Source organism: Helicoverpa zea, chromosome 1, assembly GCF_022581195.2.
Source record: "Helicoverpa zea isolate HzStark_Cry1AcR chromosome 1, ilHelZeax1.1, whole genome shotgun sequence".
In the NCBI taxonomy this organism is placed as follows: domain Eukaryota; kingdom Metazoa; phylum Arthropoda; class Insecta; order Lepidoptera; family Noctuidae; genus Helicoverpa; species Helicoverpa zea.
Window position 1 is genome coordinate 7,690,229 of NC_061452.1, and position 13,874 is coordinate 7,704,102.

The 13,874-nt window shown below is 36.7% G+C and overlaps 1 protein-coding gene across 1 annotated transcript; it reads right to left on the reverse strand.

Annotated features, from left to right (window-relative positions):
- Positions 1 to 340: 340 nt before the first annotated feature.
- LOC124631575 (protein mono-ADP-ribosyltransferase PARP16) lies at positions 341 to 13,115 on the reverse strand. The gene is made up of 7 exons (XM_047166033.1): positions 12,988 to 13,115; positions 12,519 to 12,663; positions 12,197 to 12,352; positions 11,622 to 11,831; positions 1,683 to 1,863; positions 1,145 to 1,318; positions 341 to 620 (listed from the first exon to the last, which is right to left on the reverse strand). The coding sequence occupies exons 1-7, from the start codon at positions 13,113 to 13,115 to the stop codon at positions 454 to 456; spliced, it is 1,161 nt and encodes a 386-aa protein (XP_047021989.1). The 3' UTR covers positions 341 to 453.
- Between the last annotated feature and the right edge of the window lie 759 nt (positions 13,116 to 13,874).

Sequence of the window (13,874 nt, forward strand, 5' to 3'; positions counted from 1 at the left end):
GCAGAGCACCTTTTAGGTAAAGGCATAAACAATAAATTTATAAGTAGGTACACAAATAGTAATTTAATTTAACCAGTTTTTTAAAGGATGGAACGGAACGGCAAATTTCGGAAACATCGTTTCATACAAAATGTAGGTACATAGGTACATGAAAGCGCATAGGTACTATATCACGAAGACACGTATGACGGGAACAAGTCAATCACGTCCCTGTCCCGTTCACGCCTTCTCCGAGTTATAATCTTGCCACATACATATGTAATGAGAAGTGATCGCCATGGGAAAGAAGGCATTGGCTTTCTGTTGTAGAATGAGGATTAATAAAAATAGTTGATAGAAATACGTTTTCTAGATTTATTTATCAACATAAAATTGTCTAAAAATTATTGTAATCACTTTCAAATTTAACCTCACTGATCAAAACGCTAGACAGTTTCTCATAGTTATAATACATCACACTTTTACAGAACTATAAGCGATATCGAGTTTTTTTAATAGTATTTTGTAGTAATAGTGGATCGGCTGATTGTTTGCGAAACCTATGGTTGCTAACATTAATCCATATCCTAGTAGAATGGAAAACAGCTTGTGCCTTGCAAGCCACTGGCGCAGACCTCCAACTGAAATGTAAATAAAATTTAAACCTGTACCAATAAACGACGTACCACTTAATAACTACTAAGTATGTAATACCGAAAAATATCATTGTATATTTTCCATAACTCTTGATAATAACCAAAAAAAAAATGTTTTCAATCTATTTGATCAGAAACGGACCCTGAAAACTATCTTGAGGCCAAGCTCATCATTTTGCGTTATACGTTGTGCATAGGTTGGAACCACGGGAGATGGAACAATAAGCAGGGATTCCATAAGGTAGATCTTGTTTTTCTAGGCTTGTCTTGTATGTATGTAATGTACCTCGTCCCCCGCACACCTGTATTTTGACAACACTACTTTCTGAGGAGATTTTCCATTATATGACATCTCCACCCGACATTCTGCTCTCATGGTTAGGAGTTCAGGAGACCGCTAGTATGAGTCAATAGAGTTATTAGGTTAATTTTAGCTGTATAGTGAACGAGGATGAAGACACAAAACTATTGAAAAAACTAAATATTGAAAAGAACTAGAACATATGTACCATTTCTATTGACGTTCGCTGTAGGGAACCTCATCGATGCAGGCTGTTTGGCATACACAAGCATGTATCGCACTCTAACTAAATCACAGTTAGTAACGATGTACTGTGTCATTTGTCCGTCGCAACCTTGCTCCGTGAGTAACTTGCTCTTTTCATCTTCGTATATGCCGTCACCTGTTGAAATGTTTAAGAATAAAACTTTACAACAATTAAAAAAGTTCCCTAATTGTTAAACAAAAATAATTAAAGAAGACTAAGTAAACGGTACAGACGCCAGCAGGTCAACCTACCCAAATCTGTTAACTTTTACCAATCGAACATTAACCTGAATCTGAAAAAACTGTTGAAAATCTATTGAACTAATTTGACAGTTTGAGGAAAGTTGATGTCTGTACATAAACAATTTTCTGGCTCGACATTAAAGTCGGACTTATAATCTATGTCTACATTCGCGTACTACGATACAATACCAATAAGGACAGTTTAAATCATTTAAGTATCTTAAAGACTGCAAAATTTCCCCACAAAGAATGCTTACCTTCGTTGGAAACAGGCTTTTGATAATTTATTCCTTCGGGGGCGTCAATAACTTCGCACATGGCTATACAGGACAAGTGACCACCAATGCAGCTAGCACCCCATCCGAATCCTCCATGACTGTACGGCAAGCTTATGTTCAATTCAGGTGACAAGTATACGCCGTTACCCAGCAGTGTATTCTGCATGATAAACAAGGCCATAAAACGTACCTATTTAGTAAAAACTACGAACATCATGTACCTACCACTGTGGTGGCCAGAGGCCAGGCAAAGGTGTTCGTATGGGTCCTATACATATAAAATACCTACGTAGGGTAGGATCGTACAATTTGAATTGATAGACATGCACGAAGAATGTAAATAATAAGCTCATCGACTTCCTCGATTTGGGCTAAAATTTGAGTACCGCACTATAATATTATTTATTTCATGGAAACTCAACACTAGCGTAAGAACGACAATCGTAAAGCAGCACTCAGCCAATTACAGGGGCCAGATTCTCCTAATTTTACTTAAGCGACATACGATTTACGTTCGACTCGGTTCGACTGAGATCCAATCCCGACTCGATTACGATTGGCATTGTATGTGGCATTCCGCTATTTTTTTCTTTGAAATAAACGTTTTTATCCTTTTCTGTCATTCAATAATGAATCATTTTGTCTGAAAATGATTTACGATTGCAAAATGATTGTACAGCAAACTACCGTATAGACCAAAACAGTGGTTCTTAACCTTGTTATGAGGGACCACTTTACCAAAAGTTTGTCTTGCCGGGGACCACCCCATTGGTTTGCCTAAATTGAGAGTTCTTTGATAAAGAATTTGGCAAAAAAACTAAAAGCTACAGATTTTAATTTAATGAGATTTTTGTGACTGCATTCTCTTTACTAACTTCAGAATTCTTGGTTCAGTACTACTCAAAGCTAAACGCATGTCGCCAGTGCCATCCAACGGATTTCTATGCTTGTTTTAACAATCAGAAACGTTGAAAACCCACGGACGAATTTATAGCTTTGACAAGGCGGGGGGGGGTCCACTAGGTAAAAAAAAACTGTTTTAGCTCCGACTAAATCTTTCACTTACAAAACGCTGAACATTGCGTAAATGTACAGAAAGACTACACATGCCTTTGTAGTTACAAATACGCGAGCGAAACGAGCGCGAAATTTTTTTCGGACTCGTACGGACGTAAAATGTATCCCAAACGAACTTTACTTTTTGTTTGTTGACAAATGCAAAAACGAGGGCACATATTTGCTGAATACGCGAGCGAAGCGAGCGGGAAATTTTTATCATTTTTTAAGACTCAGAACCAAAATTACGTACAATTTAGCCCAAACGTACTTTAACTTTTTGTTTGTTGACAAATGTAAAAACGAGGGCATATAGTTTCTGAATAAGCGAGCGAAGCGAGCGGAAAATTTAATTATTTTTTAAGAATCAGAACCAAAATTACGTAAAAAGACTACATTTCAAACCTTATTTTTTTTCTGTTGGACAAGTAAGATGGATAGCAACGTCGCGAAGCAAAGCTCGCGGACCACTTGGAATGCCTCCAGGGACCACCAGTGGTCCGCGGACCACCGGTTAAGAACCACTGGACCAAAATCACCAAAATAGCAGCCAATCGCAAACCAATCGAATGTCGTTGGAATACGATTGGTCTTATATTAGTAGCAGAATGCCCGATATGGTACACACATATAGCACATATAGTACATATAGCACATATAGCACATTGAAAAGCAGCTTCCCTATGCAGAAGGTCAGGCCAGTCAGTCACATTCGACGATAATTTTTACCAAAAAATAATCTTCCAATAGCATCAGGTCGCTTTCTAATGCTACGTTCACACGCGCGCTGCGCAGCCCGGCGGGCTGCCTGGCGGGCTGCGCGGCGTGCAGCCCGTCGCGGGCAGGCGGATATTCAAGCTGTTCAAACGCGCGCCGTCGTGTCAGTCAGTGCAAGAATGGCAAGCAGCGAGGATCTCGGTGTTGTTGCTGTTTGGCTTAACTTATTTTTATTGGAAAAAGAATCAAAATGATGAACGACGTTAACCATTCCGCCATGTTGTAATCTCCGATCGTAGCGACTTTCTTAGAACGTTTAATCGTCACGCAAGCGCAGGAGAGACTGACTGCCCGCGCGCGTGTAAACAGTCGCCGGGCGCCCGCACATTCATCCTTTGAACTTTGCCAAAAAACCGACACTCGCCCGGTTCGCGGCATTCACGGGCACGGGCGCGTTCACGGGCTCGGGCGTACCGTTTACACGCTCGTGAACGTGACTGTGCCCGTTGAATGTCGATTTGAACGCGCGCGTGTAAACGTACCATGAGTACCGCACTATAATATTATTTATTTCATGGAAACTCAACACTAGCGTAAGAACGACAATCGTAAAGCAGCACTCAGCCAATTACAGGGGCCCGATTCTCCTAATTTTACTTAAGCGACATACGATTTACGTTCGACTCGGTTCGACTGAGATCCAATCCCGACTCGATTACGATTGGCATTGTATGTGGCATTCCGCTATTTTTTTCTTTGAAATAAACGTTTTTGGGTGATTCTTCGAAACACAGTTTTTACGTGTTTTTGACCGAAGAACACATGAAAATATCATTCGATTTTAATGAAAGTTTCAGGTTTTATGTAAAAGGTAAAGATCTATCGACGCCTCATTTAACTAATTAGAATTTATATAAAATAAAACCGGCCAAGTGCGAGTCGGACTCGCGCAGCGAGGGTTCCGTACAAATCCTGTATAGATAAAAAGTGAGTTTCGCGCCAACCGTTAAGTTTAGAACAATCTTAGTTATGGTAATTTCGTGAGAGTCAAAATAGTTAATATTTTTTATTTTATAATATAACTAAAACAGTAGGCCAGTACCTTGTAAAAGTTATTTTATTAAAGTTATTTATATACAACATTTTATAGTCATCAAATGTTGTATATAAATAACTTTAATAACTAATTATGTCTTAAAGGTCATTGGGCATATCTGACCCGCTTTGTAAAAAGTGGCGGACATGAATCAAAGTAGTTTTAAATCGTGGAGAATGGTATGACGTTTCTTTGAATATAATATTTTATTAAAATTCCATGGAGACGAATGTCCAGGATCGTTTGAAAAATATAAAAGACAAGCAGTTTCAGAGGATTGTACAGGTTGCAATGCTAGTTTTTATTGTTAAAGAATTTTCATAAAGAAGGAAGATGCCAATTCGGATGACCAGGATCTGATGAGGATCTGGAAACCCTGAGAAATCGAGGGCAACTCTTGAATATTGTAGGCACGCATCGAGTCATAACCAGACATGTGAGTGTATTTTTGAGGGTACTGGTAAACAGTGAAGGTTTGGAGCTGATTTGATTATGGAGACTACAGAGAGTCGAGGGAACTCCTGAACGGTATGTTGCAACTACCACGTGTTTGGGTTTATTTTATTCGTATTGGCGAAGACTTTCAACATAGATAGGTTTGACTGCCATTGTGGGATCGATAGCAAAGATCAGATATAGTTATGGGAACTCCTTTACAATTTATAACGTAACCTTGTGTTGGAGCTTATTTTATTTTAGGTGACGAGAATTCACTACTAACTTGGGTTAAAGCAGCCGTTGCAGGAATGGGATCTTTTATTTTTGAGGGATTAATCACCTAACGAGCCCCAGTTTCAGGTTTTTTTCGAAACCGCCTGACGACTTGTAGCTGACGAATTGTAACAACGACCTCTAGAGAGTAGGATTCGGGGCTGCTGGCTTTACGTTTCTAGAGCCTTGACAAAAGTATTCTGTCCCTTTCTTTGTTTTATAAAGTGGGCTTTATTTTGTAGCATTTTACAAACAAATCCAACTTCAAACATATAAAAAAGCAACAAGAAAAGAAAAGCAAGAAAGAAATTAAAACAAGAAAAGAAAAGCAAGAAAGAAATTAAAAACTGTTTATATGCATCGGTCTAGAAGTCGGTGGTTAAATAAATATAGATGCATTTGTTGTTTTTAGAAGTTGTTTTTTTTTTTGTAAAAAGTTTTTATTTTTAACTTTTGTGAAAAGTTCTCGTCAATACGAATAATATAAACACGACGTAACTAAAAACATACCGTTAAGGAGTTCTCTCGACTTTCTCACGTCTCCATCATCAGGTAAGCTCTAAACCTTCACTGTTTGATAGTATCACCAGACATACATCTGAGAATCAAGTTTAAATCCTATGCATGCCTACAATTTCTGATAGTTGCCCTCGATTTCTCAGGATTTCCATCATCAGATCCTGACCTGATGACAATGGAAATAAACGGCGAGTATACTCTTTCACTACAAAGAAATGATTTCTCAAATCCGTCAAACGTGGTCGTTTAAATTCCCCATTGAAATGAGGAAAATATTTGATGTTTACACCTGATTTTCTCTAGATTCCTATGGTTCACATTGATGCGACTAATGCCGTAGTAAATCAGAGCCTTTATCATTATACTGTGCTATATTTCGTTCGTATCCGCCGTGGGTATGGTTTCCATACTAAGGTGCCCAATGACCTTTGAATGATTTAAAATTTTTCACAGTTTAGAGGCCATTATATTTAAGAAGTGTTTGATATGAATTTCACTTTTTATCAAAACTTTAATATCTCTACGCGTTCATGTGATAAAGTTTAAGTAGTAAGTTTATAATTATTAAAAAAATATTTTATGTCATCATCCTCCGAGCCTTTTTCCCAATCATGTTGGGGTCGGCTTCCAGTCTAACCGGATTCAGCTGAGTACCAGTGCTTTACAAGAAGCGACTGCCTATCTGACCTCCTCAACCCAGTTACCCGGGCAACCCGATACCCCTTGGTTAGACTGGTGTCAGACTTACTGGCTTCTGACTACCCGTAACGACTGCCAAGGATGTTCAATGACAGCCGGGACCTACAGTTTAACGTGCCATCCGAAACACAGCCAATGGTGTCTAAGATATACTTAGAAAGTACATACAGACTTAGAAAAGTTGCATTGGTACTTGCCTGACCTGGGATCGAACCCGCGCCCTCATACTTGAGAGATTGGTCCTTTACCCACTAGGCCACCACGACTTTTTAGACTTTTTTTGCTTACATGACATAAAAAAAATATTTTATGTCATGTAAGCAAAAATAATATTATTTTAATATTTTATGTAACTTCAAATTTATCATTTTCGTAATTTTTCCTTTATCTGTACTATATAACGTTGCTTCGTGCCGAATTTCAAGATTCTGAGTTCACGGGAAGTACCTCGTAGGTTTTGATTCCCTAGCGTGTGACGGAAATTCGTCTAAGGTGTCGGTAAAACTGCTGTATCTTTTGATCGCGTTAACTTAGAAGTTTGATTTTTTCATTGCTTAAAGGGACAATAGACCTAGGTATTTGGTATAAATTTCAATTTGGTACCTTTATTCGTTCGTGAGAAATAAGGTAGTAAGTTTCATTTTATTAAAATATTTTTATTATATTCTATAACAAAAAAAAATGTGATTTTCGCAATTTTTCCTATATTTGCATTATATGACAATGCTTCATGCCAAATTTCAAGATTCTGAGTTTACGGGAAGTACCCTGTAGGTTTTGATTCCTTTGCGAGTGTCGAAAATTTGTTGAAAATATCGACATAATCGGTTGTATCTTTTGATTGGCTTGGCTTAGAAGTTTGATATTTTCACAGCTTAAAGGGACAATAGACCCGAGTATTTCATGTGAATTTCAGCTTGATACGTTCACGCGTTCTTAAGATAAAGGGTCTTGACAGACAGACAGACAGACAGACAGACAGACAGACGGACAACAAAGTGATCCTATAAGGGTTCCGTTTTTTCCTTTCGAGGTACGGAACCCTAAAAAACTATAATTAAGTTAGCAGAAAACAGTAAAACCTAATTAATCTGGTGTGTCCCAACGACGGTTTTTGCTGCATTATTTAATTTTCTGCGAGCTACGATCGCGTTACAATAAAACTAATGAATCCAAATGATCTTCAAATATGTGTTTCTTAATATTTTAACATTAAAATAAAAGAAAATGGTGTATTTTCATAATTACATAAATTTAAAAATTGTCCCCGACTAAATTCATCATTAAGCTGGCTCGATTTGTTCAATCATTATCTATACGTAAATGAAAAATATTTGAAAGAGTAATGTTTACTTGTAAGTGATCGTGCCGGTCAGCACCGAACGGTGACAGTGAGTGCTCGTGAGCGGACGTATTTTTCCAAAAAAATACGATTGCAAGTTGTCATCTGGTGTTTGTAAAGCAAGTAGTCATATCAATCTGTCTTAATTAACTGATAGTGTGTATCTGCTATCGTTTTGTTACCAAGGCAAAGTGTCTTATGAGATGGTTTTGCTAACATTAATTGCATGTTTGATGCTTTACGTTTATAAATAAAGGAGCAGGATTTGATAATCTGCGAATTCCTAATTTTTCTGGCCCCCATTAGTCTGGATTCATCTGGCTCTTAAAGCAAGATGAATTTGAGCGGGACATAAGAATTAGATTTCATTCAAATTCGGGCATATGTTACAGGTATGTCTGATGACATTTCTTTATTGTAGTTTGTATATCTGTTAATTTTTGTTGGCTTCTAGTGCATTTTTTTGTTCAAATACCGTGGAAATAATTATTTTCCTCTGGACATAGATCTTTATTAGTATTACTTATTTTTTATTTCAATAAGATTACTTAAGTAAATAATACAAAAAATGAAAGCAAATGGCCTGTTGGTTTTTATTCCGAAGTTCAATTTCTGTGCTAGAGGTTTTGGGGCTTTTTTTATCGTTGCTAGAATAGCTTTATATTTTTTTAGATCCACATTTTCAAAATGGCATAACGACAATTGCAAACAAGAGAAGAAATACTAAGAAAAAAAGACTAGCGGATAAGAAAAGATATGACAGAATAAACAATAATGAAGAATTATGGAAAGAAAAACAAGAAAAGAATATACAAAACTATATACGCAGGAAAGAAGAAAACAAACAACTACTGATAGGAGAATTTTCATTTTCATAAAAGGTTCCTGAAAAACTCAAATTTAATTATTCAGCGTTCTGCAAGTTTGGGAGATCTAACCTGATTTTCGATTAAGAGATACTTTTGCAAGAGATGGAAGTAAACATTTTAGTGTCGATTTAGGAAATATATAAATCCATACTTAATAGACTCTGATGATGAAAAATTTAATATTTTTTAGTAATTCAGGCAAGATATTAATTAGTTTTCTACTATCTCAAGCTTAGAGTTCCTATCGTACTGAAAAATTCAGTCTGATTTTGATTAGTAAGTTTTATTTCATTCTAATTAAGAGTTTGTTTTCGGTGAAGTTTATTTTTACACGCTTTTTATTAGCTTCACCTGTATGTTTGTATGTTTGTAACCGACTTCTTTGGGCGCGATTTTGACCCACTTTAAACGGCCAGATTTCGTTCAAACTTTGTAGATTTATTGAGGACCGATGACAATACACTTTGTTTTTGTTTTGTGTTATTAAGTTAAGAGGTCTTATTAAGATAAGTTTACCATTTTATATAATTATTATAACGTTGAAGCTAGTGTGATTTAACAACCGTAAGAGGTTTAATAAATGATTAATTTGAAGGAGAGTGTGACTGTTTACTTAATTCATAATTAAAGTGATAGTTTACCCGTAGTGTGTAATGTGGCGTATTTAATGTAAATGTTGTGTTTACCCTTAATTGGCATATATATTAGAATAATACTTATGCTTCTATGTGTGTATTGTGTATGTGTATGTATATGCTGTGGATGAACCTAATAATAAATAAATAAATAAATAATTAAGTAGTAATAGGAGTAATTATTTCAATATTTGGTAAAATTTATACTAATATTATAAAGAGGAAAACTTTGTTTGTTTGGTTGTAATGGATAATCTCAAAAACTACATGACCGATTTTAAATAGGTATTCTTTCACCATTAGAAAGCTATATTATCTGCGGGTAACATAGGTAATATTTTATTCCGGTGCGGGCAGTAGCTCCCACGGGACGCGGGTGAAACCGAGGGAAAACGGCTAGTTTTATAATAAAGATCATTGGAAAAATAAAGGAAGTATCATTAATCTGTATACCTCTAATTAATATGGTGCGAAATCACATTCATCTGCCTCTGTCACAATTAATCAGCACCTTTTAAATCCTAATCTACGTGATGCAAATCGATGCCTTCGATATATGATATTGCACATAAGGCACTGGGTCATACTATTACGTCAATTCAGGTCTAAGAGCAAAAAAAAATTGAGCCAGATCAATGAGTCAAAAACACTCGGTTTCAAAGAATCACCCTTTTATCCTTTTCTGTCATTCAATAATGAATCATTTTGTCTGAAAATGATTTACGATTGCAAAATGATTGTACAGCAAACTACCGTATAGACCAAAACAGTGGTTCTTAACCTTGTTATGAGGGACCACTTTACCAAAAGTTTGTCTTGCCGGGGACCACCCCATTGGTTTGCCTAAATTGAGAGTTCTTTGATAAAGAATTTGGCAAAAAAACTAAAAGCTACAGATTTTAATTTAATGAGATTTTTGTGACTGCATTCTCTTTACTAACTTCAGAATTCTTGGTTCAGTACTACTCAAAGCTAAACGCATGTCGCCAGTGCCATCCAACGGATTTCTATGCTTGTTTTAACAATCAGAAACGTTGAAAACCCACGGACGAATTTATAGCTTTGACAAGGCGGGGGGGGGGGGGGGTCCACTAGGTAAAAAAAAAAACTGTTTTAGCTCCGACTAAATCTTTCACTTACAAAACGCTGAACATTGCGTAAATGTACAGAAAGACTACACATGCCTTTGTAGTTACAAATACGCGAGCGAAACGAGCGCGAAATGTTTTCGGACTCGTACGGACGTAAAATGTATCCCAAACGAACTTTACTTTTTGTTTGTTGACAAATGCAAAAACGAGGGCACATATTTGCTGAATACGCGAGCGAAGCGAGCGGGAAATTTTTATCATTTTTTAAGACTCAGAACCAAAATTACGTACAATTTAGCCCAAACGTACTTTAACTTTTTGTTTGTTGACAAATGTAAAAACGAGGGCATATAGTTTCTGAATAAGCGAGCGAAGCGAGCGGAAAATTTAATTATTTTTTAAGAATCAGAACCAAAATTACGTAAAAAGACTACATTTCAAACCTTATTTTTTTTCTGTTGGACAAGTAAGATGGATAGCAACGTCGCGAAGCAAAGCTCGCGGACCACTTGGAATGCCTCCAGGGACCACCAGTGGTCCGCGGACCACCGGTTAAGAACCACTGGACCAAAATCACCAAAATAGCAGCCAATCGCAAACCAATCGAATGTCGTTGGAATACGATTGGTCTTATATTAGTAGCAGAATGCCCGATATGGTACACACATATAGCACATATAGTACATATAGCACATATAGCACATTGAAAAGCAGCTTCCCTATGCAGAAGGTCAGGCCAGTCAGTCACATTCGACGATAATTTTTACCAAAAAATAATCTTCCAATAGCATCAGGTCGCTTTCTAATGCTACGTTCACACGCGCGCTGCGCAGCCCGGCGGGCTGCCTGGCGGGCTGCGCGGCGTGCAGCCCGTCGCGGGCAGGCGGATATTCAAGCTGTTCAAACGCGCGCCGTCGTGTCAGTCAGTGCAAGAATGGCAAGCAGCGAGGATCTCGGTGTTGTTGCTGTTTGGCTTAACTTATTTTTATTGGAAAAAGAATCAAAATGATGAACGACATGGTTCAGGGGCAGGTTCAGGGACAGGTTCAGTTCGTACCGTATCTTTTTGAATTAAGAATGTGTGTGACTTAAACAAATGACCCACATGCTAAGTCAAAAAGTTGGTAACTAACCCATATTGCGAGGTAGGTATCGGAGGTATATTGTATCAAATGCAACGTACCTTATTTAAATGTTGCTGCAAGCCAAAATTAAGTATAGTGTAAAAATTTTCCAAACGATTTCCGTGATATGCATAAAATATGTGATGGTTTTTTGCCAGTTCTTTCCATTTCGTTTCTGCAGTTGACTTACAGGAGCTCGCTACTTGGAATATATATTGCGGCTTCGGTGCAGATAATGTGGAATGTGCGTTTGCTAGTACAGTCTCATGCTGAAAATTAAAAAAAAATGTGATAATTTCGAGGTAAATCTCTTTTTAAGGGTTCCGTATTCAACTAGGAACCCTTAGTTTCGCCACGTCTGTTTGTCCGTCCGTCCGTCTGACTTATACTCATCTATGTTTCTTTTTTCTCTTTTAAGTGAGTAGATGCCTAACTAACTACTTTTAATGTTAATAAAAATAATTTAAAAAACTAAAAAACACGCTTGTCATGTATGTCATCAAAACTCAGAGCGTGTGCAAAATTTCATCTTAATTGAAGACCGGGAATTGGGTCAAATAAAGATTCCAAGATTTTCTTACATACATAGTTACAACTGAAGCTAATATAAGCGTTTAAAAAAAAAACAACATACCACTTCTGCGGGCACTGTTTTCAAAGCAGGCTCCTTTAATCTTACGAGCACATAAAACAACAAATCAATGATATCGCTGATATTAGACAAATTATCTAAGTTATCCAACTGCTGTAGGACCAAATCCAAAGCCGGCACGTCGGTTATTACACTAAGCTAAAATAAAAACGAAATATTATATATTTTGTGTAATTTTATGCGAAGTTTCTCACTTATCTAATATGCTATAAGTAATCTTGCGCATAGCTGTTAGTCCATTTGAAATGCGGAAAAATAACTAAGGAATTTATTGAACTATAACAGTGTTATTTGTACAACATACTAATTCATCCATATCCTTGACTCCATTTTTCAAGAAAGCTGGCGGAAAAGGTCTCAAACAACTTTCATATCTAAAACTAAAAGCTGCCGCTACAAATAGACTCCATTTTATATCTGCAGCTTTAAAATCCTTCTCCAATACTAATCTGAAATGATTAATTGGATTTAACAAAAGTAGTATCTAATGTCAACCTTCGAGTAAGACCTTAAAATATTGACTTACATAAAGACTTACAAAATTATTTTCTGAATCAATCACAAAAGTAGCTGCATGCTCCAGATGTGCATGAGAACAGTTACCTTGTGCTGACAATAAGAAGGTAACACAGGCAGAAAAAAATATCTAATTTGGTGCAGTCTTCCGACAGATAAGTGCTTAGGTACAAACGTTTCGGTGAATTATTTATGAGCAGTACAAGTACATAGGGGTTCCTCGCTTACCTACACTACTACGAAATAATAGAAAATACCTTAAATGAACAGCTTTCTTTTCTAAAGAATCTAGTTTAGCTTGATTATTATCTGACAACGTTTCAGATGCAGATGCCAAGTTACAATTAGTCGCTGTATCAGATAACGCTTCAGGCTCGCCGTCCATTATTTTATTTGGTCTCTCAGAATATAAGGAAAAAGTCTATATAATAGGCATAATTTTGAATTCTTTCAAATAAAGTTGCACATCATTTTATTTCATTATGTAAGACCACAATATACTTGTCAAAATCATAAAACAATAGACGAACAAATGGCCAGTTCTTTTAGGACAATTATGAAGGTAGTATTATAATCTTAGGATACCTATGCTTAGGCTTCTTTCTTATGACCTTCTATTTGTCCTGCGCTTGTAAACGCGGCTTAACGACTACGCAACGCACGTACCTGCTCCTTTTTCCAACCGATTTTCCACAAAGGAGTAGTTTCTCAATTTCTTTTTTTGTTGTCTTGGTTACCCCGTGTTTACAGTAAGGTACAAAACAAGTAGATATTTATTACATAAGTTTGATACAAGTTTTTCGTTACGCGTATGTATATGTTATGGACCATGTGATTAATTCGGGCATTATAAATAATGCCCGAGCATTATGAATAATGTCTAGCTTTATCGGGCCAAGTGATTAATAACTATCTTAACTTCATTATTTATCACATTGCACGGGCATTATTATATTGCTACATGACAGCTGGGCAATTTGATAATAAAGCTATATATTACGCGGTGCGAGGGCGGGGAGGGAAGTACGCATGGCGTGACACGCTTTGATTAATCAGAGACAGCTATTCTTAATTTTATTTTATGTTATATTTTTAATATGACTTTCCTTAACATTTATATGCAAAAAATAGTGGATTTTTAAGG